At 37.7% G+C, this 25,222-nt stretch overlaps 1 protein-coding gene across 3 annotated transcripts in view; it reads right to left on the bottom strand.

The window, feature by feature from the left end:
• EPB41L3 (erythrocyte membrane protein band 4.1 like 3) overlaps positions 1 to 25,222 on the bottom strand; it is a 149,845-nt gene that overhangs the window by 37,565 nt on the left and 87,058 nt on the right. For all 3 annotated transcript variants that reach the window (XM_025365079.1, XM_025365081.1, XM_025365080.1), the window contains exons 4-8: positions 14,262 to 14,366; positions 12,969 to 13,011; positions 7,436 to 7,511; positions 3,031 to 3,249; positions 2,589 to 2,676 (exon numbers count right to left, since the gene is read on the bottom strand). In XM_025365079.1, coding sequence (XP_025220864.1) covers positions 2,589 to 2,676; positions 3,031 to 3,249; positions 7,436 to 7,511; positions 12,969 to 13,011; positions 14,262 to 14,366 — 531 coding nt within the window. The remainder of the gene's footprint in view (positions 1 to 2,588; positions 2,677 to 3,030; positions 3,250 to 7,435; positions 7,512 to 12,968; positions 13,012 to 14,261; positions 14,367 to 25,222) is intronic.

Below are 25,222 nucleotides of genomic sequence, written 5' to 3'. Positions count from 1 at the left end.
TGTTGAGGACATGTGCATTTCACTATCAATAAATACATGTGCACTCCCTTTAGCAAGGAGCACTGGGGTGGACCTGAATAGTCTCAGTCATCATGAAAATAAAGGGGCATACGATTTCTTTAATTCGACATCAGTGTTCAAACTTTGCCATCCTTCAGCATCTACTGCTCTGCGGGATATCCTATATGGACTTATATCTACATTTCAGAATCTTACATAAAATAAATGACTCTGACAAAGCCCATCAAGATGCACATTAAATGACAAACAAGCAGAGTCAGATGTACAAAGAAAAAACAAAACATTTAGAATAGGTTTTCCAAAACATAGGACCTTTCTGTAATATGCGTGTTTATTCTTCATACAGGATTCCAGCTCAGAAGTTTTAAATGGATTGTAACGCTCAGGGTCTTTCATACCATCAACAGAAGCAAGGCATCTCGCTCATAACCGGAAATTAGCTCCAATTTGTTTCAGTAAATTTCCTTCTTCAAATGATGGAGTGTGGTGGCATGGGAAAATTGAATCTATAACTGAATTATCTGTTATACTTAATATTCAGAAAAATTTCTATAACGCTACATTTGTACTTCCTTAATTTTCTTTTTAACTGGCATAATTTCAAATCACATTATTAAATGAAAAAGGCAGCCATCTATTTTAATTCTGTAGCAATAGCAATGTTAAGTGATTTTATATTTACTGATAGAAACACTGATACATCCTGAGGTGTACTTCCTGAAATGTACACCCTAATCTTTAATTTATTTATTTATTTCCGGGCAGTAAGAGAATCAAAGTGTGTGATGTAACTCAAAAATAGCTTCAGATTCACTCAAATTCTCAGGCTCCCTTCATTTCCTTCTTGTTTCCTTATCTTTTAGCCTCTTCGGGGGAAACACTAAGAGAAATTTAAAAATCTTAATGTCTGCTCTTATTTTCATTTTGAAATTCTCACTCTACCTTGTACCTAATATACAATAGAAACATCTTTGTTATCTGAGTGCAAAATAAGTGAAAAAGTGTAATAATGAACTGGCAAGTAAACAGAGCTACACCTGCTGTTGTAATTATACGCAAATGTCAAAGAGCTTGGCATTCAACGTAACAGCACATCCCTGGTGTGAGCCTCCGCCAAGTCACAGAGATTTTGCTGGCGCTCAGGCCTTGGAGAGCTCATCCTACGTGACGTGCAGAGTGATCCACAGCAAAACCAATCAAACCTGCAGAGATTCCAGGACCCCCATTCTCCTCCCCAAATCCCTGGGGATTAGTCTGCTCTCCAAACGCTAACCAAAGCGCAGCCCAACTTCCAGTATTGACAGAACCTACAGACCACAGAGCTCCCTGCAATGGGTCTGCAGGGGTGCTGAGGCGTTTGCTTGGACAGAGCCAGCTGAAATTCTCTTCATTTCCAGGCCCCAAACCCGACTGTGTAAAACACTTGTTGGCCTGGAAACCTGTAACTGCACGTTCTGTGTGAGTCTCAGACCATGAAATTAATGACTAACCCTGTCCATCAAAGTCAAACACACATCCCTAAACAGGAACAATGTCATCCTGTTGGACCCAATCAGAAGAAACAACCTCTGACCTTTAACATCGACCTTTTAACCCTGCTAATGCATCTGAATCCAAACCTAGGATCCTAACAAATTTTATATGTTTTGCTAATAAAAGTTTTCATAAAAATTTTCTTGTATTTCCACAGGACTTTTATTCTGGGCTGTTTAAAAAGACTAGTAGTCCTACGTTCATTCTACCACTACTGAAAAGTACAGAGATTCCAGAAAAAGCATGACACGGAGTCAAAGCTGCTTTGTGTATCCTCACAATTGTAACCCTGCTACAGTCTCAACCCAAATTCTTTCTTCCCAAGACTCTGTTCCCAAGATACACCTTTAACATTTCATCGATCACCAGTCAACGAAGCAAACCTTAGCCTAGGTGAACTTTAAAACAACAATCTTATTTCAGAGTTCTGATTATTTGTCAGAGTACCTAAACTTTGGAGGTAGACTTCTTAAATTCAGTATGAATTTACTGACTGCCTGGTATGTATCTAGGTAGGGCCACAGACAGTGTCTGGCACTTAACAAGTGTGACGCTTGAGTCTTGGACAATTGGCTAAGTTTGGACAAACAGACAGGAAAGAGGAGGACAGTCCAGAGATGGACATAGTCAGGGAAAGCGTAGAAACAGAGTCTGATGGGAGCAAAGGTCATGTGACAGCACAGAGTGGGAAATAAGACTGTGATGGAGAGGCAGGGTGAACTAAGAGCTTGTTAAGGGTCAAGGTAGGTTTCTAACTGCATCAAAAGGCCATCAGAGGCTTTGCCTATCATGGGCTTTCAGAAGGCCATGCCCAGGAGTAATACAAGTTTGAGACACAAAGAGCAAACCCCTCATTAAATATCAGAAAGCTACATTTGTTGTACCGTGGAGTAAAGCTTAAAAGACAAACAGAGATTTGAATTCTCAAAGGTTTCATTTACATTAACTGAAGTAAAAGTCACCAGTTTACAGTGATAACAACATCGAGTTAAATAACAATATATAGAAAGTTTGGGGTTTAAAAAAATGCATACCTTAGCATGATGTAAATCTACCCCGTACATGGACAATTTTTTGGCATTTTCCAAGAAATGCATCTCTGCTTCTGCTGGCGTCATTCCTCTGATGAGAAGAAAAACACGTTACAATGATGCTTTTCCCTTCCCTGGTAGGCTGCAATACTTCCCACTTAGCTCCATGCTATCTCATAAGAAGTAGTCCTATGGAGGCACCAGCAGACACATGAGAAAAGAAGAAGAAGAAAAGGGCTTTGCAAGAAAGCACTACAAATGAACACCTGGATGCTCTGAGTGAAAGCTTACCCATCTCAGAATTTTACCGCGCATGGACCCACACTACGCTCAACTCTCGCCGTTAATGGACGAAATCAGTACTGTGAAGAGGTGGGTTATATGCGGGACACTCCCCCATCAAGGCACAACTTAAATGAATGCGCTCAGGGCTTCTGCCTCTAACCTGTGGCTCTTGTGCAGCTCGATCACTTTGTCTTCCAGTTCTTTAGTGTGGTTTGGTGCAAAGCGGAACTCACTAATGTAATCGCTCCCACATTCATCCGGGTCATAGTCTCCGAGCTCTGATTGGACAGTGTAGGAGCCCAGCAAGGCCAGAGTAACGAAGGAGCAGGGCAGCCTTCCGGACACGATGTCATCTCGCAACTGCAAGCAGAGGTAGTACCTTCCAGAAACCGAAAGCACAAGACAACAAAGGCCCGCATGAGGAGACAGGAAAAGGAGGTCACTTGGTAAAAATTGTGGGTAAATAATTTCTCCCTGTAGAACAACCTCTCTAGGATAAATTTTCTAGCATCTATATATTTTGATATTTCCTTCATACATATTTGTTCTAGATAGAAGGGAAAGATACTTGGTTACAAAAAACAGTATTTAAAGGCATTTAGAAGCAAGTCAACGTTCATAATAGGGTTTTATTAATAAAGCAAGTCTAAAAGAAACTTAAAGACATATTCTTCTAACATCTTTTTTTTTTTTTTTTTTTTTTTTTTTTTTGAGACGGAGTCTCGCTCTGTCGCCCGGGCTGGAGTGCAGTGGCCGGATCTCAGCTCACTGCAAGCTCCGCCTCCCGGGTTCCCGCCATTCTCCTGCCTCAGCCTCCCGAGTAGCTGGGACTACAGGCGCCCGCCACCTCGCCCGGCTAATTTTTTTTTTTATTTTTTAGTAGAGACGGGGTTTCACCATGTTAGCCAGGATGGTCTCGATCTCCTGACCTCGTGATCCACCCGTCTCGGCCTCCCAAAGTGCTGGGATTACAGGCTTGAGCCACCGCGCCCGGCCTAACATCTTTTAAAATAACTTTTAAAGTCAAATGAACAGTCCCCAACACATTTTCTGAAATCCTTGGGTGGGGGAATTATAATGTAAAAATGCTCTTAAATACAGTTATGTGCCACAAAATGATGCTGCAGTCAATGATGGATCACATATATGATGGTGGTCTTATGAGACAAAAATGGAGCTAAAAAATTCCTATTGCTTAGTGATGTCATAGCTATCTTAATGTCATAGCATAACACATTACTCACGCATTTGTGGTGGTGCTGGTGTAAACAAACGTACTCATATAAAAGACTAGCACATACAATCACGTGCAGAACTTAATACTTGATAAGGATAACAAGTGACTATGTTACTAGTTTATGTATTCACTATGCTATACTTTTTATCATTATTTGTTACAGTGTACTCTTTCTACCTGTAAAAATGCAAAGTTAACTGTAAAACAGCCTCTGGCAGGTGCTTCAGGAGGTATCAGAAGAAGGCACTGTTATCCTAGGAGATGACAGCTTCATGTGTGTTATTGTCCCTGAAGACCTTCCAGTGGGACAGGATGTGTAGGTGGAGACAGTGATACTGATGATCTTGACCCTGTGTAGGCCTAGGCTAATAATATATGTGTTTATGTCTTAAGTTTTTAACAAAAGAGTTTTAAAAGTAAAAACAAATTATAAATTTTAAAAATAGAAAAAAACTCACAGAATAAGGATATAAAGAAAGAAAATATTTTTGTGTAGCTGTACAATGTGTGTTTGAAGCTAAGTACTACTACAAAAGTCAATTAAAAAGTTTAAAAAGTAAAAAAAATACAGTAAGCTAAGGTTAATTTATTATTGAAGAAAGAAATTTTTAAAAATAAATTTAACGTGGCCTAAGTATACAGTGTTTATAAAGCCCACAGTAGTGTACAATAATGTCCTGGGCCTTCCCATTCACTCATCACTCACTCACTCACTCACTCAGAGCAACTTCCAGTCCTGCACACTCCATTCATGGTAAGTGGCCTATACAGGTGTACCATTAAAAAAAATCTTTTATATTGTATGTTTCTTGTATGTTTTCCATGTTTAGATATACAAATACTTGCCATTGTGTTATGATTTCCCACAGTATTCAGTACAGTTACATGCTGTACAGGTTTCTAGACTAGGAGCAATGGGCTTTATCATAGAGCCCAGATGAATAGTAGGCTCTACCAGTTAGCTTTGTGCAAGTCCACTCTAGGATGTTCACACAACAACAAAATCATCTAAAGATGCCTTTCTCAGCACGTGTCCCCCATTGTTAAGTGATATGATTGTGTGATTATTAGGCCCCAATTAGCCTTATGGAAGTATTTCGATATTAAGGTGACCGGTCGTACTATATGAACAAAACAGATTGCAGGTAACTCAACAGCTATCTCATTATAAACTTCACTCTCAATTTCCTGCATTCTTAATGAGGTAGTCTCTTTATAATAACACAATTTCTCCTGTTTTCAGTTCTCATTTTTAAAATTTATATAGCTTCTTAAAATCTATCTAAGATATAAAGATTTCCTACCTTAAAATTCGAGAATCTTGTCACCATAAACAAACAGTTTTAAACTGGAGAAATTAACATTTTCCATATAATTTTGCCATATCCTAAAAATGTGACCTACATAAAAACATGTTGATTTGTCTTCTCTGTTATTTTGCTTTTAAGACTTACAGATAAATTACTAACTGCCAAAGACCTCAAGGTAAGTGTTAACGTTGATGAGTTTTAATAATATCAAGCACAGCCTCACATATGGACAGAACAAAGCACACCTGGTACCTTGTATATGAGAATGAACTGTTCATCTATGGAAGCAGAGGACTATGATAAAGTCTTAAGGTCCCCTCTAAATATGATTTTAGGCTGGTGACATAAATCCATGTAATTATGACAGAAAAATCCTTAAACATTTAACAGGCTCTACAAGTATTACATGAGTCAACAGAAAGAAACCATGCACTATTTTCTCTCTCTCTTTTTTTTTTTTTTTTGGAGATGGAGTCTCACCCTGTCACCCAGGCTGGAGTACAGTGGCACAATCTCAGCTGACTGCAAGCTCCGCCTCCCAGGTTCACGCCATTCTCCTGCCTCAGCCTCCCAAGTAGCTGAGAATTCAGGCACCCATCACCACGCCCGGCTAATTTTTTTGGTATTTTTAGTGGAGATGGGGTTTCACCGTCTTAGCCAGGATGGTGCTGGGATTACAGGCGTGAGCCACCACACCTGGCCCACCATGCACTACGTTTTCAAATCCAGGTATATATGGGCTCTATAACCACAAATTAGCCAAAATAAAACAGTTCTTCAACAGCAACTAAAAAGTATCTTTAAATAAGAAATTATAAATTTTCTCTGATTTATTGCAAATATAAGAAATCCTCTGGAACTAATTTTTACCCTTCTCTTAATATGTCTGGTGAAATTATTTTTAACTGTGGCAAGTGATTGAAGTTGTTTTGAGTGATTTCCCTTTTCTGTAAAGCCCTCCAATAAGAATGCAAAGCCTACACAGAAAATTCCGCACACACTGCACAACATTGCTTTGACTGCTCATAAACTTACGACTGAGCTGAGCACGAGAGTAGGAGTTCTAAGGTGAATGCAGAGAAGCCTAGAAGGTCAGAGCACACGAGGAACAATGAACTGAGTGTCCGTGTGCCCTCCCCTCCAAATCCATATGTTCGAATCCTACCCTCAAGATGATGGGATCATAAGGTGGGGGTCTCTGGGAAGTGATTAGGATGGAGCCCTCATGAATGGGATTCGTGCTTTTATAAAAAAGACTGGAGAGAGACCCCCCTCACCCTTTCAACACATGAGGACACAGTAAGAAGTCAGCATGCTGCAATCCAGAAGCGGATCCTCACCAGGACCTGACCTGCGGGCACCCTGATCTCAAACTTCCAGTCTCCAGAACGGTGAGAAATAAGTTTCTATTGTTTATCAACCACCCACTTTATAGTATTTTGTTATAGCAGCCCAGATTAAGACATCCAGTACAGCTTTATAATGAGATCCCCTTTCACACTCAAAGCTGTTACTGAAATATTTTTGTTTTGATTTCTTTCTTAATATCTTCTTTCTAGAAAACAAATTAATCATTTTCCTTGTATACGCAGGACATAGAAAGTAAACACTTAAATTTATGTGTGTGTGTATGTGTTGGTTATATAAAAAGCACAAGCATCCAAGGACATTTTTACTCTACATATTAAAGCAGAAAAACTAAGAGCTGCTATATCATATAAGGCTGAATCCCATCCAATTTGACTATGGTGGGTGGATGACAGTATCTCAATTCTGCATGTTTTCCCACCAGGGTCAAGCAGAGGGAATATTATCCTGGCACCAAAGATTCAACTGTGAAAAGATAGGATTTGGCAAATCTTCTCATCAGATGTTTGCTCTTGTTCATTTGCCTTTTGTTTGCCATTTCAGCGTGGACGATTGTAAGGCTACCAGATGGAAGCACACTCCTTTCCGGAGCATTGAAGAGAAGCACAATTCTCCCAGGACGCTTGGCTTTTGAATAGCCTTTCAAATACCTGGTGATATCTTCAGATAGCTGGGCAGGGTCTGGTGGGTAAAATTTCACATTAAATGAAAAGTGCCAAGCACCACCTGCAACGATGGAAAAAAATTAGAGTAAAACCTCGAGAAAAACCTCATGACTCTAATTGATGGCCAGAACAGTCTTAACTCCAAGCATTAACACCCAGGCAACATTTGACCATTAATGGAAAACTGGGAAACCTCGGTGATATGAAATCTACAGATAAGTCTGAAACCTCGTCTAATTTCTAAACTTCTCCCCAGTCAAATCCTTTATTGGTACGTTTAACCAGTAAGGAAACTGATCAAACTTCCTACCTTTTTCAGAATCAAAGGTAAGCACTTGGAAGAAGGAAAAAACATGAATGATACGAATAATCTTCAATCAGATGGGTCTGGGAGTGGCTGGATTTATTGCTGCGAATGTCTGGATGGCTCACAGACCAACATTACAAACATAATTCCCATTTTCTTTGTCCTTTCTGCTTTATTACAGGTCAAATCCAATTATAATAAACGTCAAGGGACTATTCAACATACGTTTGTTTTATGGGAAAGGTTTGTTGCAGTGAACAGTGTGCTAGTAAGTGGGCTGCTCTGTGGGCTGTTGAAAATTATTTTCTTGCTCATGGAAATTTTTGATGCAATAGGTACTTGAATGTATTTTCTGCACATTGCCAAATTTTGCACCTGCACCTCCATAGCCTGACACTTAGCCGGATCCTCTTTATGCTTTGTGATCTTTATCCTGTGGCCTCTACTCAAGGCCTCTCCAGCACTGAAAAGGGTCAACCAGGAGTCAGCTCACAAGTGCCTACTCTCTGTATTGTCAACACATATCCTTGAAACATTATGAAGCCTTAACGAAGCTCCACATCTCATTAATACTATCTCTACTTGTATATGGTTTATCAATATAAACATGGAAAATACCCTTTTCTTTTTTTCTACATTTACCATGTGATCATTACTTTAACTTGTAGTCACTCTGTTCTTCTGGCCTGTAAATGCAGTAACTTACCAAAGTCTGGGTATCCCTTCTCTGTGGTGCTGTTTATATTTGTTCCCTCTACCCAAGAAGTACACTAAAAGTGCCATAACCTAGGTCCTGCTTGTATTTTGAATGGTTTACTGAAAAACTCCTCCTAATCCCCCAGGCTTCCACCCTGGAGATCTTTCATCCATGCCTCACCCAGTGGCCACTGACTTGCCCTTACTCTAGGATTCTGTGACTTCACATTCCACCCCTTATGCTTCCAATACTCTCCTAAGACTTCCGAATCTCCCTGTCTCTCCATTAAATGACTTCTGGAAACTTCATTGCTCCATGAGCCCTTCCCAAACATTCAAAAGAAGGTACAGTACTGTATTTCCTAGATCCCTTCTCTGCATTGTTCTCTTGCATCTGAGGCAATATTTAGCTTCATCAGTTTCTTACATTCTGTCATAAATGGCATAGATCCATGTATTACTTATAGTTAATTCTTAACACTACCATTGACATCACATTTAGGATTCTACATGGCAGGAACTCTACCTGATGCCCTATAGAGGTGCCCTATAAAGGATTTAGCATAGGACCAAGCATTATTGGGAACTTAATATCATTTTTACACCATTCAAATATATCTGTCAGCCAAAAACATTTCAGTGAATGTTTTTCCCACTGTTCTCAAAAAAGTCCTTTTGTTTTTCCAAAAATAGTCTGATTTGGTTGTATTTTCTTATTGATTCCTACTCACTTCCTATTAAAATAGATCTCTTCAATGCTTGCCAGTGGTAAGGTTCATAACGAGAGCTGGCTTTCCCCCAAGCAAGTAGAATTAAAACTAATGGATTAGTTATGGGAAATGCATTTATTGCTCTTTTATAATTTTTATTCACTTCAACGCAGGCCCTGAATCCAATGATTAGTTTAGCAATGTAATTACACAATCTTAGAATAAATATCCAAGTTAGGCACTAATAAGTAACAAAATATATAGAAAAGACATTGAGTGCCAAAATCCTCATTCTAGGAAAGCAAGTTTCAACCTACAGTGAGCCAAAGAAATACCTGAGGTACCCATTAAAAATGCCAATTCCCAGGCTTCCTCCCAGGAATTTTTATTTCAGAGATTTGGAATATGGCCTAGGAATTTATGGCTTCAGTAAGCTCCCTTACGGTTCTAATAATAAAAATGGTCTTTGGAAACACATTTTGAAAATCACTGCTACTACTAAGGAATCCACTTCCCTAAGGTTATAACACACAAAAAATACACCTTTCAGGACAGTATTTTGAAACAATGGGAAAGTGTACAGAAACTATAATACAATCTACACCTCAATCAAGGAAAAAAAAAAGTCCAGTTAAATGGGCATAAAACTGGAAATTAATGAGAGAGGCAGATTAAAGTTCAAATACATATCCCCATAAAGAATGTGACAGAAACAAATCCACTGAGAAGGAAGTGCTTATGCAATAAATAAGTTTGCAACTCTATATCTGCTCAAATGAGGGCCCTAGTTAGAAAGAGGAAATGAAACAGCTTGAACACATTAAAATGAATATTTCTATAATGCTGATGTGGAATTTTAAGTTACAAATGTATGATAAATAGAAAATTGTAACACTGATGATAGTTCATTCTTAAGAAAAATTTCTAATGTTAGTCTTTTATGTCAGACAAATCTTAAAATTTCTAACATACTGTATTTTTGTCATAAAAGTATGATATATGCTCTATGTTATAAAATTACTGTATCATAAAACATACTTAAAGATCACAAAATATAGTCTATTTAGACATTTTAAGATCCAGCACGCATAAAAGATGACTGGAATAAGAATTTTTTTTCATAAGAACTCTTCAGTTTCAAAATTTTCTGTTTCTTAGAAGCAGGGTCTCACTCTGACACCCAGAATGGAGTGCAGGGGCACAATCACAGCTCACTGCAGCCTTGAACTCCTGGGCTCAAGTAATCCAACCCCCTCAACCTCCCCAGTAGCCAGGACTAACTAATTACAGGCACGTGTCTCTGCACTCAGCTAATTAAAACAATTTTTTAAAAAACATAGAGACAGGGTCTCACTATGTTGCCCAGGCTTGTCTTGAACTTCTGGCCTCAAGTGATCCTCCCGTCTTGGCCTCCCAAAGAACTGGGATTATAGGCATGAAGTTTTAGAATTTTCTATTTATCATAACTTTGGACTTAAGATATTTGTTAGCTTTGTTTCCATTTTCTTAGAGATCTCATTCTAAAGGAATACTGTAAGCCCACAGCATAAAAAGCATGGAAACATCCTTTTATCATTTTTATTTTAGAAGTAGAGATGATGGTACAATAATTACATTAGATAAGGTAATACTTCTCTGCCTTCGTTGAATGTAAAATTTTGTGGCAAGAGGGCATTTTAGTGGATGGGAAACAACAAAGAATACAGGTAAAAATACGGAATTCTATTTTTAAAGAAATTCCAATTTTCCTTGTCTCTTTTATCTGCAAGACTGTCAGTTTTCTTTATGGCAAAGTCATATACACTGCCTAATCTGCATGGTAAAAAAAATCCGTTAAAACTCTTGTTTTGATTATCTTGTCCCTTTAGCTTTCTTCTCTTTGAAAGGATGGTAGAAGACAGTATAAATGGGAAGTTAAAGAAAAAATGAATCTTATTAATAATAAAAAAGAAAATTAGTTTATACAGCCTTTCTCCTGTCATGATATTATGACTTATCCTTGAACATTTTATATATTGTCAAAGTGCTTTGCAATTATTAATCAGCTCAGTAGTCCATTAATTAGATGAATAAGAGAACTTCATGCACACAAAATGTTATGATATATATTCAGCATGTCTACTTGAATAACTCTTTAATACTCCTTAGAAAAATATTTACCTTAATTTTTTTCTTAGGATTCCTCAGAACAAAAAATAAGTAGTGTTTTCATCTATTTATCACAACTACAGCTATCTCTGGTTTCCATCTCAATTAACTGTTTCTATTAACCTAATTTGTTATCAAGTTTCTGGTTAGTGGATACATCAAATTTCCCTCAAACATACGGAAAAGATGTCTTAATTGTATAAATAATCAGTGGACTTTCTTATATCTGGAAGTATGGTTATACTTTTGTCTTTCTCGGATATTATCTAGTATTGAACCATTTCCAAACTGTTCACTACTAATTATGTTTTATTAGTAGTTGGGGTATTATTTCGATAGCTCAGGACTTTCAAAGGCACTAAGAAGTATTTGCTTGCTCTTTTAATAGTAAACTGTTGAAAACTTTTACTTATTGAAATGGGAATGATGTTCTTATTAATAAACTGCTCTTAAATGTATTCTTTAACTAGAATTAGTTGTTTGGAAGAATTTAGACTTTACTGACAAAAATATGAATAAAAATATAGTTATTTTAAGTTAGTATCCATGTTTGCGGCCAAAGTAAGAGCTATAGCAAAGGGTAAAAAATTTTAAAAACTCCTCCTCCTCAACCCCTACATTGGATGATATACTTCTGGAGTAATTGCCAATAAAATCTTCCTGCCTTCCAAAAGTTTTCCATGCATCTATACAGATATAATTTTTTAAAAACAAATGTGATTGTGCGATAGAAAATATTCTGCAAACTGATTTTCACTAAGGAGAGCTAATATGTATTTATATGGCTATTCCATTATTGACTTAATAATTTCTTTATACATGGATAATTAAGGTGCTTTTAGTTTTCTCCTACCGTAAATAGTAAGATAGTGAACCTTCATTTGCTATACAAATGCACATTTTCCTCATTAATACATATGCTGAATAAATTTCCACAAGTGAAATTAAGGGTCAAAGAGTAAGTACAGCTTAAATTTTAATAAATATTGACAAACTGCCCTCTGAAATGATTGAACCAACTTATTCTACCAATTGAGTAAATAAGTGCTATAGTTTATTATTAAACCCTAATTCTTTGGTCATCTGAATAGGTGAAAAATGATGTGTCATTTTAATTTGCATTTAATTATTAGTAAAATTTAGCAACTTGTTTAATACTTATTAGCTACTTGTATTTTGAATTTGTCACTTGCTCATGCAATTGTTGGTCCATTAAAATATGTATTTTTCAAATTGCCTTCAGGGGACTAGGAAAAGAGGCTGTTACCAGACAGTAACCTTCAGTTTGACTTGTTATTCCTTTTCAAAGCTATGAAATGATTATGACTTTTATCTGGCCTTTCATACTTCTGTGACTGTTGGAACATTAATAATGCAGTTTGGAACTTTTAAATGGTTAATTGCCAATTCTAACATCAGTTGATTCAATCATATACTTGACATCTATTCACAGGCAGAGAAACAGGCCAAGCATCGCAGTCCCTTTGACTCCCAAGTTGTGACAACTACAAAATGAATACTATCGGAATTGCCAGATCAAATTTGACACAAGAAAAGCTGGTATTCACACTAGCCACTTAGGTATGGGCTACAAATTCCGACAACTTGCTCTCTGAAAACCTTCACATTTCCAAAAAAATAATCCAAAGGAACTTACTTCGAACCTGTTTTTTTATTTCCTTAGCAGGGTCCAACCAATTCTGAAAAGGAAATGACATTTTGAATTTGAATCAGAGGAGAATAAAAATGACTTAATGTTGATTAAGTACAGACTCTCCCTAAACGCAATGAGAAGTCAGTGGTTGTTGGAAGGCTTCCCTCACTGTGGTCCTTGCCCCACATCTGGTGCCCCTCTGCCAAGCCCTCCAAAGGCCCAGGCACTGGTCTAATGAGAAAATGCACATGTATGAAGTTTGGGCCCGACAAAAGTCTTTTTCTTTTATAACCATTGCCTTCAGGGATTCAAGCTAGCACAGAAACGGAGGGGAAAAGGCAGAAGAGTCTGTGTTTAAACAAGTTACTAGGATAAATTAAAACTATATGTAACTGGATACACTGATGTCCCAGCCATTCAGTTCCATATTAGAGACTTCTGCAATAAAAGATCCTCAGGCATCCACCTAGGAAGCTTCCCTAACAAATCAACAGTTGCTTGTGATTTCTGATTTTCCTCATTGGTAAAATCAGGTGTTTAATAATGAAGTTAGGCATTGTCTGGAGAATTCGGGAGGTATTAAGGATGATTTATGGCACAACACCAAAACTAGTAACAACTATGAGCAAAATTTCTGACTCAGCTTCCAGTGTGAATGCAATGGAAATGATTTCCTTTTCTGTATTTCTCAGGTAGTTATGTGGATTAAGGAGATACAGCCCTGAACAAAGTCTACAGAGATACTGCATTAAACATAAAACATGTACTAAACACATTAGATAAGTGTCAGGTAAGCACACAATCCCCCTCATATTCTGATTTAAGAAACAATATGAAAGCATAAAAAGATGAATGAAAAATAGGGCAGCAGCAATAGTGGACTGCCCTGACAATTTATGGGTTACAACCATAATATCTTCATAGAATTTTGGGGTATGAGCATGATTTTTACATAAATATCAATTTATTTGCATTAGTTCAAATAATCTACTGAAATATATTACCCGCCACCCCCCGCAAAAGGTACCGCATAAAATGCCTTCCAGGAACCACAAATAACTCAAGCATGAAAAACAAGGGTTCATTTACTGTTATCAGAATATTCCAGATTAAAGGAAGCTGTCAGTGATTTCCTTCATCAAGGAATAGATGATTAACATTTACAGACTCAAAGTAGAAAGTGTGGGAGTATGAAGGGAGGTGGAGAAAGTGATCCACCCATTCAGTCTCAGTTCACTTTCCGGCAGTAATGAGCAGTTCAAGCCCTCTTATTTTGCATTGCTTTTGATCACTCACCTTCTGGTTTTCAGCATCTCGATACGTAAGCCCAAAGTAGTCTTTCTCTAGCAAGTTCAAGTGTTCACACACTTTATCAAACAGCACTTGTCCTCTGGAGCGTTTCTACAGGAAACAGAAAAGCAAAGCAAGTCAATAGAATACAAAGAAAGTTCTCCCAAACGTCAGAGATAAAACCAGGTAATATTTAAAACATTGCTTGGTGTAACTTTAGGGAGTGACCAACAAGTGTGGTCACTTTGCCATTTCCTGTTAAGTGCAAAAAAGGCTAAAAAATGGGGGTTGGGGGGTAGGGGGGAGGCTTCAATCTACAAAAGCCCACCCCTACGAATAAACAAACAAAAGCAAAGTATCAACAGTGCTACTTAGTACGTACAGGTGACCAGTGGCTGATTTCTAAATAGAAGCAACTGGGGAAAATAATGTGATGCTTGGAAGCCTAAATATGTGAAATATAAAAATCCTGATAGTGAAATAGTATCTAACAAACCAACAAAAGCCATATTGCAGAGTGCCCTAACTCAATTATCTAGATCAGGAGTCCTCAACCCCTGGGCCGTGGATGGGTACTGGTCCACGGTCTGTTAGGAACAGGGCTGCACAGCAAGAGGTGGGTGGCGGGCGAGCAAGCATTACCACCTGAGCCCTGCCTCCTGTCAGATCAGTGGCAGAATTTGATTCTCATAGGAGTGCGAACCCTATTGTGAACTGTGCATGCAAGGGATCTAGGTTGCGTGCTCCTTACGAGAATCTAATGCCTGATGATCTGAGGTGAATCAGTTTCATCCCAAAACCATCCTCCACCCCAGTCCATGGAAAAAAATGATCTTCCATGAAACTGGTCCCTGGTGCCAAAAAGGTGGGGGACCGCAGCTCTATGAGATAAACTTCTGAGTCTGAGAAGAATTAACCTTGCTCCTGGTCTTAGGCAGACTCTCACTTAAAACTTTCTATCCCAAATCCTTACTTAGAAATTCTAAGGACCACTTTCTAAAATCCATTAAACAAATTTCATTATTTTTGTTTTGTTTTTCTTTTGTCACCAATTTCAGTTTGTACAGAGTTTTTCTCAATGTTTTTAGAGTAAATCCTTATTAAACACAACAAAATATTAAGTTTAAAGTATACTTGAGTTATCATAGATAAATACAAAATAGAGATATATGAGTTATATTTCTGACCATCAAGCAGGCATCTGGAGAAAAAGGTAGTCATTTGGAAAAAAAAATTCATCGGCTTAATTTATTGTGACATATCATTTTTTCATCTAATCGTTCAAAGGCCTTTAAACATAGTCATGAAGTCTGTGATGAATTAACTGGCAACAAATAAACTAAACCAGTTTTTTATTAGTGCACTACTAACATTTTACATCTAATACATTAAGCATATTTGTCTTTGAGATTTAATGTAATACCAATGAGAAATATGAAAATTGATCAACTATGTCTATGCCAAAATAATAAGCATTCAAAAGACCTGTGAGTCGTGTGTTGTGTTACTGTGCAGCTGTAATTATGCTGAAAGCAATGACTCAGTCCCCTCAAGCATGACTATATAGGAGAAAAGGCAAATGTATGATAGAAAAGTAGGCCTAAATCATAGCTAGCTAAATAATCAGTGATGTATTTGGAAAAAACAGTTCCATAAAGTATTATGAAAATAAATTACTTGTTAGCAAAACTATATAACAACATTGCTCATCGGCTATGAATAAATATTACAACAATGAAGCCCCTGCTTGCTGGTTTAAATCATTTATTTATAAATAAAAGCATATTATTTCTGAATAATCCTTCACAAATTATAAAGTTTTCACAAAAATTGGTTCTTCTGATGCTTCTATTGGTATGATCTGCTGTTCACAGATAAGCACAGAGGTTCAAAGCAGTTGGATGAGACAGACAGTCTTATGTGATGATCTGGGAAGTGATTTTAGAATCAGGTAAACCCGGGCTTGAATCTTCAGGATGTCCCTTGCAGCTATGTAAAATGGGTATGACACTACTTGCTTCTTCGGGATGGATGACATTAAAATCAAATAATGTATTCAAACGTGGTCTAGTGGTGGCATATTTATTAAGCATTCCATAGATGTCAGCCACTATTATAGCCTGGTGGCTGACAAACGGTAGAATAACTAAAGTAGAGCAGATTATTACACATGTTTTCTATAGGACCACATATCCAACTCCTGGTGGCGCCAATAAGCAGCTTTATAATTAACATGTCCCACTCTTTAGATATCAAATGCCTACTTACTACCTAATCGCTTTAGCTTGACCCTTTTTTTTTTTTTTTTTTTTTTTTTTTTTTAACCTGCATACACACAACATAGAAAAATATATATCAGTGTCTGGCCAAATACTTTCTCAATGAGTAAACAAAAACCAAAACAAATGCAAACACAAAAACTTTTCTCCACAAGGCTTCACAGGACCCTATGTCTCCTATATTCTCTGACCCAAGAGACCGCAGCCAGTTCTCAACAGAGGAATCATTTCTGAATATGCTGCAGGCTGCCCTGGTCATAGTTACAATTCGCCACTTTCTGGCTGCTGTGTTCTTTCCTTTGCCTGACAAGAGACATGGGTTAGCTCAAGCACAGACTGTTAATGCTACCTGGCTCTCACTTGTCTAGTTCCTTGCAATTTGATTTCTATTAATGAGTCCCACCTTTCTCCTAAATAGACCAGACCTTTTCTTACTGAATATTTTAAACACATTTTAAACACTAGTTTTAAAGACAATGACATACTAGTCCACACTGGAGATTTTTTTTTTTTCCTAGCCCTTAGAGCTGAGACCAGTTGTCTGATATCAACTGTAGATGGTTATATCATGGGATGGAAGCAATGAAATTCTGACCTGCTAAACATAAGCATGGCCACCAGCCAGCTGGGTGACTCTGGAAAAGGCTTTTAAGTTATTTGGGTCTCCATTTTCTCATCCTTGAGTGGGGATGTAAGATTCTACTGGGCAAGACGTTTATGGGCTTGAGGCTCTTACTGGGCTTCCTTTTGCAAACCACTAATGGATTGAGGCACTCTCTCCCATAGCACCCAGATCGGGCATCAGCATCCTTCTACACATCATGATGAGAAAGATGCTGCCAATGGATGGAGGTGGGACATGACATGAAACTTATTTTCCAGCCCTGGACTGGATCACTTCTCTCCCAACTCTAAAAGTTTCTTGATTCTTCTAAACCAGATGATTTTTTTTTTTCTAGCATATTATTCAACTTTCCAAGTCAACTAATTCTACTTGTTGATATCTGCATGTACCTGCAGGTAATAATGTTTATCATATGACTAAATCTCAACCATCAATCAGACTGGAAATTTTGGAGAAATTATGTTTGTTATGGTTCCAAAGACATGTTGTTCATTAAGTAATCAAATCTAGGTATCTTACTATCATTGGGTGTGGTTACATGCTACCCTATGAGTCAAGAACGGAGTAATTTAAAAAAAAAAAAAAAAAGATAGAGGTATTCTAAACTAATGGATAATTTACCTAATCAGAAAAGATTGAGATTTTAGTTTTCCAGTTCTTTGTGAGTGGTTAAATCATCTCTGACTCAAAAGCATTCAGTCTGTGTATAGTATTCAATATGATATCATCCCCAAAATGTGATTTTACTTTCCTAGAGTAACAAACCAATGGTAGCTTGCCCTCTTCTTAAAATTTCTCCTGACAAACTGCATTTCTGTTTCTGATAAGGTAAACGGACATACTGCAGTCCAACAATCAGGAAAGCTTTAAATGAAATATCCTAAAAATGGCATATCTCCAAATAACAAGTTTCATAACTTTTTACACTTTTTCTTTAATTAAAAAATTTTCCAAATTGATTCTTGAAATTGTTGGGTGTTAGGAGATGTTTGTCAAAAGAGAACTTAAAGAGAATGAAAAGGTAAGCCAGAGACTGGCTGAAAATATTTGCAAAACACATATCTGATAAAGAACTGGTACCCAAGATATACAAAGAACTCTTAAAACACAATACGAAAACAACCCAATTTAAAAATGGGCAAAATATCTGAACTGACACCTTACCAAAAATATACAGAGAGCACATAAGCATATGAAAAGATTTTCCACATCCAATGTCATTAGAGAACTGCAAATTCAGACAGCAGTGAGATAGCTCCACATGTATGTTAGAATGGCTAAAATCCAGAATAATAAAAATACCAAGCGCTGGTGAGGATGTGGAGCCACAGGAACTCTTCCTCATTGCTGACAAGAGTGCGAAATGGTAGAGCTGCTTTGGAAGACAGTTTGGCAGTTTCTTACAAAACTAAACCTATCCTTGCAGTATTCAACAATCATGCTCCTTGGTATCTACCCAAATGAGTTGAAAACTCATGTCCATTCAAAAACTTGCACACGAATGCTTATAACAGCTTTATTCATAATTGCCAAAACTTGGAAGCAACCGAGAAGTCCTTCTTTATGTGAATGAAGACACAAACTGTGGTGCATCCAGATAATGGAATAATGTTCACTGATAAAACAATGAGCTATCAAGATATTAAAGAACCTTAAATGCATACTGCTAGGTGAAAGAAGTTCATCTGAAATGAATGCATACTGTATGATTCCAACTACAGTAGTCTCCCGTTATCTATGGGATTTTATGTTCCAAGGCCCCGAGTGGATGCCTGAAACCACAGGTAGTACTGAATGCTACATATTCTGTTTCTTCCTATACATATATACTTTTGATAAAGTTTAATTTATAAAATAGGCACAGTAAAAGATTAACAATAACTGATAGTAAGATAAATTACAAACTAAACTGTAATAAAAGTTATGCGAGTGTGGTCTCTATCTCTCCTTCAAAATATCTTATTGTACTGAACTCACCTGCTTTCAGACAGTGACTGTGGGTAAGTGAAACTGTGGAAAACGGTATGGGGAAGTGAGATGCAGATAATGGCGGGGGTGGGGGGGGACTATTGTACATATCATCCTGGAAAAGGCAAAACTAAGGGAAAAAGGCAAAACTAAAGGCAAAAAGACCAATGGTTGCCAAGGGTTTGGGGGTAGGGAGGGATGAACAGGTGGCTAACAGGGGATATGGGGGACAGTGAAACGGTCCATTATCTGTATGATCATGAAATGGTGAAAGCATGACATTGTATATTTGTCAAAAGCCACAGGATGAATAGCACAAAGAATAAATTGTAAACTATGGACTTCAGTCAAAAATAATGTGTCAATATTGGCTTATCAGTTGTTAACAAATGTGCCACACTAATGCAAAATGTTAAAAATAGGGGATCCTTCCTGTAAGAAATAGCAAAAACTAAAAACAGGGAAACTGGGGGGTGAGGGGAAGAGTGTGAAGGGGTATATTGGAACTCTGTGTTTTCTGCTCAAGTTTTTCTATAAACCTAAAACTGCTCCAGAAAAATACATCTACTAATTAAAAAGAGAAAGACTGACAAAAAGTACATTCTTAGTTTAAATTGTTAATAAAATAATTACTTAAGAAGCTTAGTTAAAAAAAAAAAGGTTAAGCTCCAAATGATGGTACTTTTATCATGAGTAAATACAAACTTAAAATTTTCATTGAATCAACATTTTAGAAAATTTAAAACTTAACCTGATAATTCCCCACTTATCTTGGTTTTCCCCTTGAAATTAACTTGCCTAAGAAACTAGGTCATTTGCTTGTGGAGTTCTTTCAGTGTAGATTCTGCTGTTTGCATCTTTATGGTGTAATTTACCAGCTCTCCCAGTCTCCTGAATGGCCCCTAAACTGGGAGTGACATCTAGAAGCTTCGTCAGGTTCTGGTTTGTTTTTCATAAACGATACTTCATAAGGAGGCATGACATGACTGCTTGATGTTTTTTTACATGTGTGATATTAGCAGTCACTGATGATCATTGCCCTATACCATTCATTCCAGACTGCAAAATGGTGATATTCTAATCTGAATCATTCCTTCTCCATTTATTAACTGGAGCATGTTTATAAAGAGGTATTTCTTTTTGTCAAAACTATTTGTTTACCCAGTGACACAGTTTAATTATGAAAATGAAGATAAATGCTTGTTTCTCTCCCTTTATCCATTTTCAAGATAATGAGTTGGCTCCCGAGCATCACCCAACGTCACCAATTAAATCCTTTGGCTTCATACTATCATGATGAACTCACTGAGTTAAACAGTTCTGATGTGTTTCAATCCATCTCAGGCATTGCCCATAATGATGCTCTCAATGTCCCACATGTTCTGCTTTGCCTGTTAGGTCCTCTCGTCCTTCAAGAGGTTTCTCCAGTGCCAACTTCCTGAAGCATTTCCTGTCTTCCCAGACAAATGTGATTTCTCTCTCCTTTGGACTTTGTAGCTCTTTATGGCTGCACTCTCTATATCCTGCCTTACATCCCAGCTGTGTCTCACTTCGTATCCCTGACCGTAAAGACATCTGCAATGGCATTGGGCCTCCTGCATGTCATCTTTCATAGGGTCTCTCTTTTTTGTCAAATTCCATTAAGAGATTAAAACAATAACCTGATGTAACTTTACAAAAATATTTTTCTTACTAGCAAGCCATAAGCAATGACACAGAAGCAATGTTTTAAACTAGTGGTTTTCAACAGTGGATCCTGGGGGCACTTAAAACATGTCAGTGTCCAGGCCCCCACCTCAGGTCAATTAAATTGGAATTTCTGAAGTTGGGCCAAGGCATGTGCTTTTTGTTTTGATTTGATGGAGTCTCACTCTGTTGCCCAGGCTGGAGTGCAGTGACGTGATCTCAGCTCACTGCAACCTCTGCCTTCCGGGTTCAAGTGATTCTCCTGCTTCAGCCTCCTGAGTAGCTGGGATTACAGCTGCCCGCCACCACGTCTAGCTAATTTTTGTATTTTTAGTAGAGACGTGGTTTCGGCACTTTTAGTTGAGACGTGGTCACTCAAACTCCCTGACCTCAAGTGATTCACCCACCCTGGGCTCCCATAGTGCTGAGATACAGGCATGAACCACCATGCCTGGCTGACATCTGCATTTTTTAAAGATTCCCGGGTAATGCATGCTGGTATGCTGGTATGGCTGAACAGTCACTTTATATTAAAATATGTTTGCAACTTATAAATTTTTAAACATGAGGACTCTAAAGACATTTGACGTTTTTGGGAGGAAGTATGTAGCTTTTTCAGATTTAGTCTAGGCTAAATTTACTCTAATTCATAGTTGCATTATAGTAAAATTGGTTTACACAGACACATGTGCCTAAAATCCTTTTTTTTTTTTTTTCAGAGGCAGGGTCTCACTCTGTCACCCTGGAGTACAGTGGTGCAATCATAGCTTACTGCAGCCTCGACCTCCTGGGCTCAAGTAATCCTCCCACCCCAGTTAGCATACAGGAATGTAGCATCACTTCTGGCAAATCTTATAAAAATTCTTTTGTAGAGATGGGGTCTTTCTATGTTGCCCCAGGCTTAAAAATCTGAAGACATTCATTCCAACATATTTTCCTGAAAAATAAAAGTTCTCAGGAAACGATAAACCAGTCAAATGCTAAAATAAAATGATACAAATCAGAAATAATAAACCACTAAACTGTGGAAAGAAACACAAACACACTAACTTTGATTTAAAACTATGAATACAACATAAGAAAAATAGAAATGTTTAGAAATTTCTTGTGTTGTGTGTTTTTTTTAAGAAACAGGGAGACACTTTCCCTTTGTATAGCTAAAATAGACTTTTATTCAAGATCCTGTTACATTACTAAAGAATGACCCTTAGTAGGTGAATAAATGTCTTGATCTCCTCTTTAGAGCCAGGAGCATTCACATCTTCCCTAGCAGGTAACTGGGGTGACTGACAGGTACAAACACCTGCCACTGAACCCAGGGAGGACAACTCTCCTTAGCACAGCTTTCTCCAAAATGGGCATTGCTTCCATTCCTGAATCCTTATCAATCATCTCTTAATCTGCGCCCAAGACAATGAGTGCGAGAGCAGGAAGACACAAATTGCACCAAGTTTCAGCACCGGACTACAATACAATGGGTTTTTTCCTTCAGTCTTACAAAGCTATGAATCAGCCTGAGTGAAGTCCGCTTCTGGTACAGCTGAAATTAGAGAAATCTGTCAAGTCAAAAACTGTCTTCTGGCCTTAGAAGACAGGGTACAGTTATCTATCTGAAGCTGTCTAATCATGAAGAGAAGGAGGAGAGCAAGTTGTTTGGCTTGAGAACTGGAGCTAAGCAGCAGTCCCTGCTGCTCAGGAAGGAATGGGGCTCCTGCATCAGAAGGCGTGTGTGTCGGCAACGCTCTTCAGGATGCATACATGCGTTTCTTTAGACAATAACGTTGAAAAATGAAAATAAAAAAGCCTCCTGCCTATGCTGGCTTAGGCTCAAATCCACTTGTGTTACTACAAGAAAATATGGAGGGCTACGATATTGAAAACTTCCAGCAAAACTGATGCTTCTGTATCCTTATTTGAGGGGCTGTCTACATCCCAAGTACTTCATTCTCTCCATCACCTATCTTTCTCACACAGACCTCTGATTTTCTTTTGGAAGTTATATTCTTTCATGAGTGTAGTATTTTGTGAAGTTTCTGCTCCCTGAGGACGGAAGACTGCTTGCCCTTTTTACCGCCTGGGTACGGTGTCCTGAACACAGCAGGCATTCGATCTGTGTCTCTAAGAAGTGCTACTGACAGGAATTTCAAGAAAGAATTTTTTCTCACATTATTTTGGACGAATCTAACAAAATGTCATCTTTTCCCCCATGCTTCCTGCCCTAATTGCATTTTTTCCTCACTGAATGCCTTTTCATTTTCCTCACATTTAAAGGTCACTCGGACTTGTCTTTATTTCTAAACGACTGCACTACCATTGACCTCAAGGATGGAGCCTCTGAAGGGCTCACCAAACTCTCTGGGCCACAGCCCAAATCAGACACCTGGACTCTGCGTAAGTCACCTTTCCTGGGCTTCCTTTTTTCCTAATGCATTCTTGATAGAAAAATACTCTATAACATTGCCTTGAAATTTAAGTGGAGAGTGGTTTTTTTCTTGTTTGTTTTTTCTTTTTAATCCATACTTGGAAAATGCCAAAGGGCCATGGTCAAACCCAGGAACAAAAGATGGTGGTGTCTGGTCTGGGACAACAGAGTCCATAAAGCCTGAGAAAGGGCTGGAGCTGGGAAGCCCTAAGAAGAAAGATAAGGCATCAGCTATCCTATGTGCATCTCCTGCCTTTTTGGGCTTTTTGTCTCAAGTGTACGTGCAATGCCATGTTTAATAAGCATGGAAAGTCCATTATCCACGTCACTACTGCCAGAATCCATTCTCGAGAGGCAGGACTTAATGGGATCTTTCAGTCTATGTACTAATCCCAAATGTGATCCAGGCAGCATATTCACAGAGGGCTGATGTGAGAGGCAGAGATCACATTTCTTCTCTCTAGATGGCACATATATTGTCAGTCCTGTCTTTAAATTCATGAGCAATCAGCTCTTCAGAAAACCATGAGGGTAACTTCTTTCAAACATTCGTCAATCAATAATTGTTCTGTCACGTTCTCATTTAATCAAGTTAGCAATAATGATCTGCAGCCTTCTGTTAAACACAGGAATATGAAACTATTTCCTGGTCTTGGTAAGTTTATAAACAAAATAGTGAACATGTGTGTTTAATTTCCAGGTCTAAATTATCTAGAGATGAGAATTCATCTGGCATTATTTAAACACCTTTAAGATGGATATTCCTACCCACTGAAAGTTTGTCTTCCCATTATTCAAGGGCAGTATTATTAGACAGTCCCAAGGCTGGACTCTGGTTCTACAACTAATCAGCTCTGTGATGTTAGACAAGTTATTTAAACCTCTCTGTGCTTCATTGTTTTCATTATAAAATGGAAATAATATGGGTACTTATGCATAGGATTGTTGCATTAAGATAAAACACTGGAAAGTACATTGCCTACCTCATGGGAAGCGTGAATAATAAATGTGGGTGATTATTATTAGACCTTTTTGATAAGGAGCCTGATAAATTTAAGGTTTCCAATGCTGAATTTGGAATAGAGACTAATGTACTATTAAAATCCTATTTATTCTACAACAAAATCATAGAAAAAAATTCATACAATTACTGTTACGAAAAACAAATCCCTTCTCTTTATATAGGTGAAACTGTGAAATTATTCAAAAACAGTATTGATATTAGTAAACTGAGTCTACATTCATTTTTTCTTTATAAACACACACTCACAGAACAGTTTTAAATACAGATTGCGTATACTGGCACATTTTGGTATTATACATTGTAAGCCAAAACATAAGATAGTGAAATAGCATCATATATATGGCATACAGCAATGCCCAAACTAGATTGAGCTGTTCACATGCAGTAGAGTTGACCTATGTTTTGACTTAGATTCAGCGCACAAACACTTCAAACACATACATGACAAAGGTACCTTCCTACATATTAAGCCCATCTACCTTGCTTTAAAGGCACTTTTTTTTTTTTGATCAGCTACGATTGGTTCCTGCCTTCATTTGTTGTTGTAATTTCAGACTCTATTTGAATCCAGACTTTTGCACTCAGAGATGTGCACCGTGGTAGATGACGGCTTTCCAGTGAAGCGTGCTTCTTCTTGGCTTGCAAAAACATCGGGCTTGATTTTTTGCAAAGAGTTTCACATCACACATATGAGATGTTGGCAGCAAACTGTCAGACAACATTTCCTGCTGTTAATCTGCTAAGGATTCAGGTCACTAAGCCAATGCGTGCAAAATGAATGCAGAAAAAGAAGTCTAAGGAGGAGGAACGTTGGAAACACATACTTAAACTTGAATCACATAAAATAATCATATTAGCTAATTCTGAATGACGTGAAACTTTGAGAATTTTCCTGTGAGAGGAAGTACTTAATGTCTTTTGTAAGAATTCTCAAAAAAAAAAAAAAAAAAAAAAAAAAAAAAA

This window comes from Theropithecus gelada, chromosome 18, assembly GCF_003255815.1.
Source record: "Theropithecus gelada isolate Dixy chromosome 18, Tgel_1.0, whole genome shotgun sequence".
NCBI lineage: Eukaryota > Metazoa > Chordata > Mammalia > Primates > Cercopithecidae > Theropithecus > Theropithecus gelada.
This window is presented reverse-complemented; position numbering and strand designations above follow the sequence as displayed.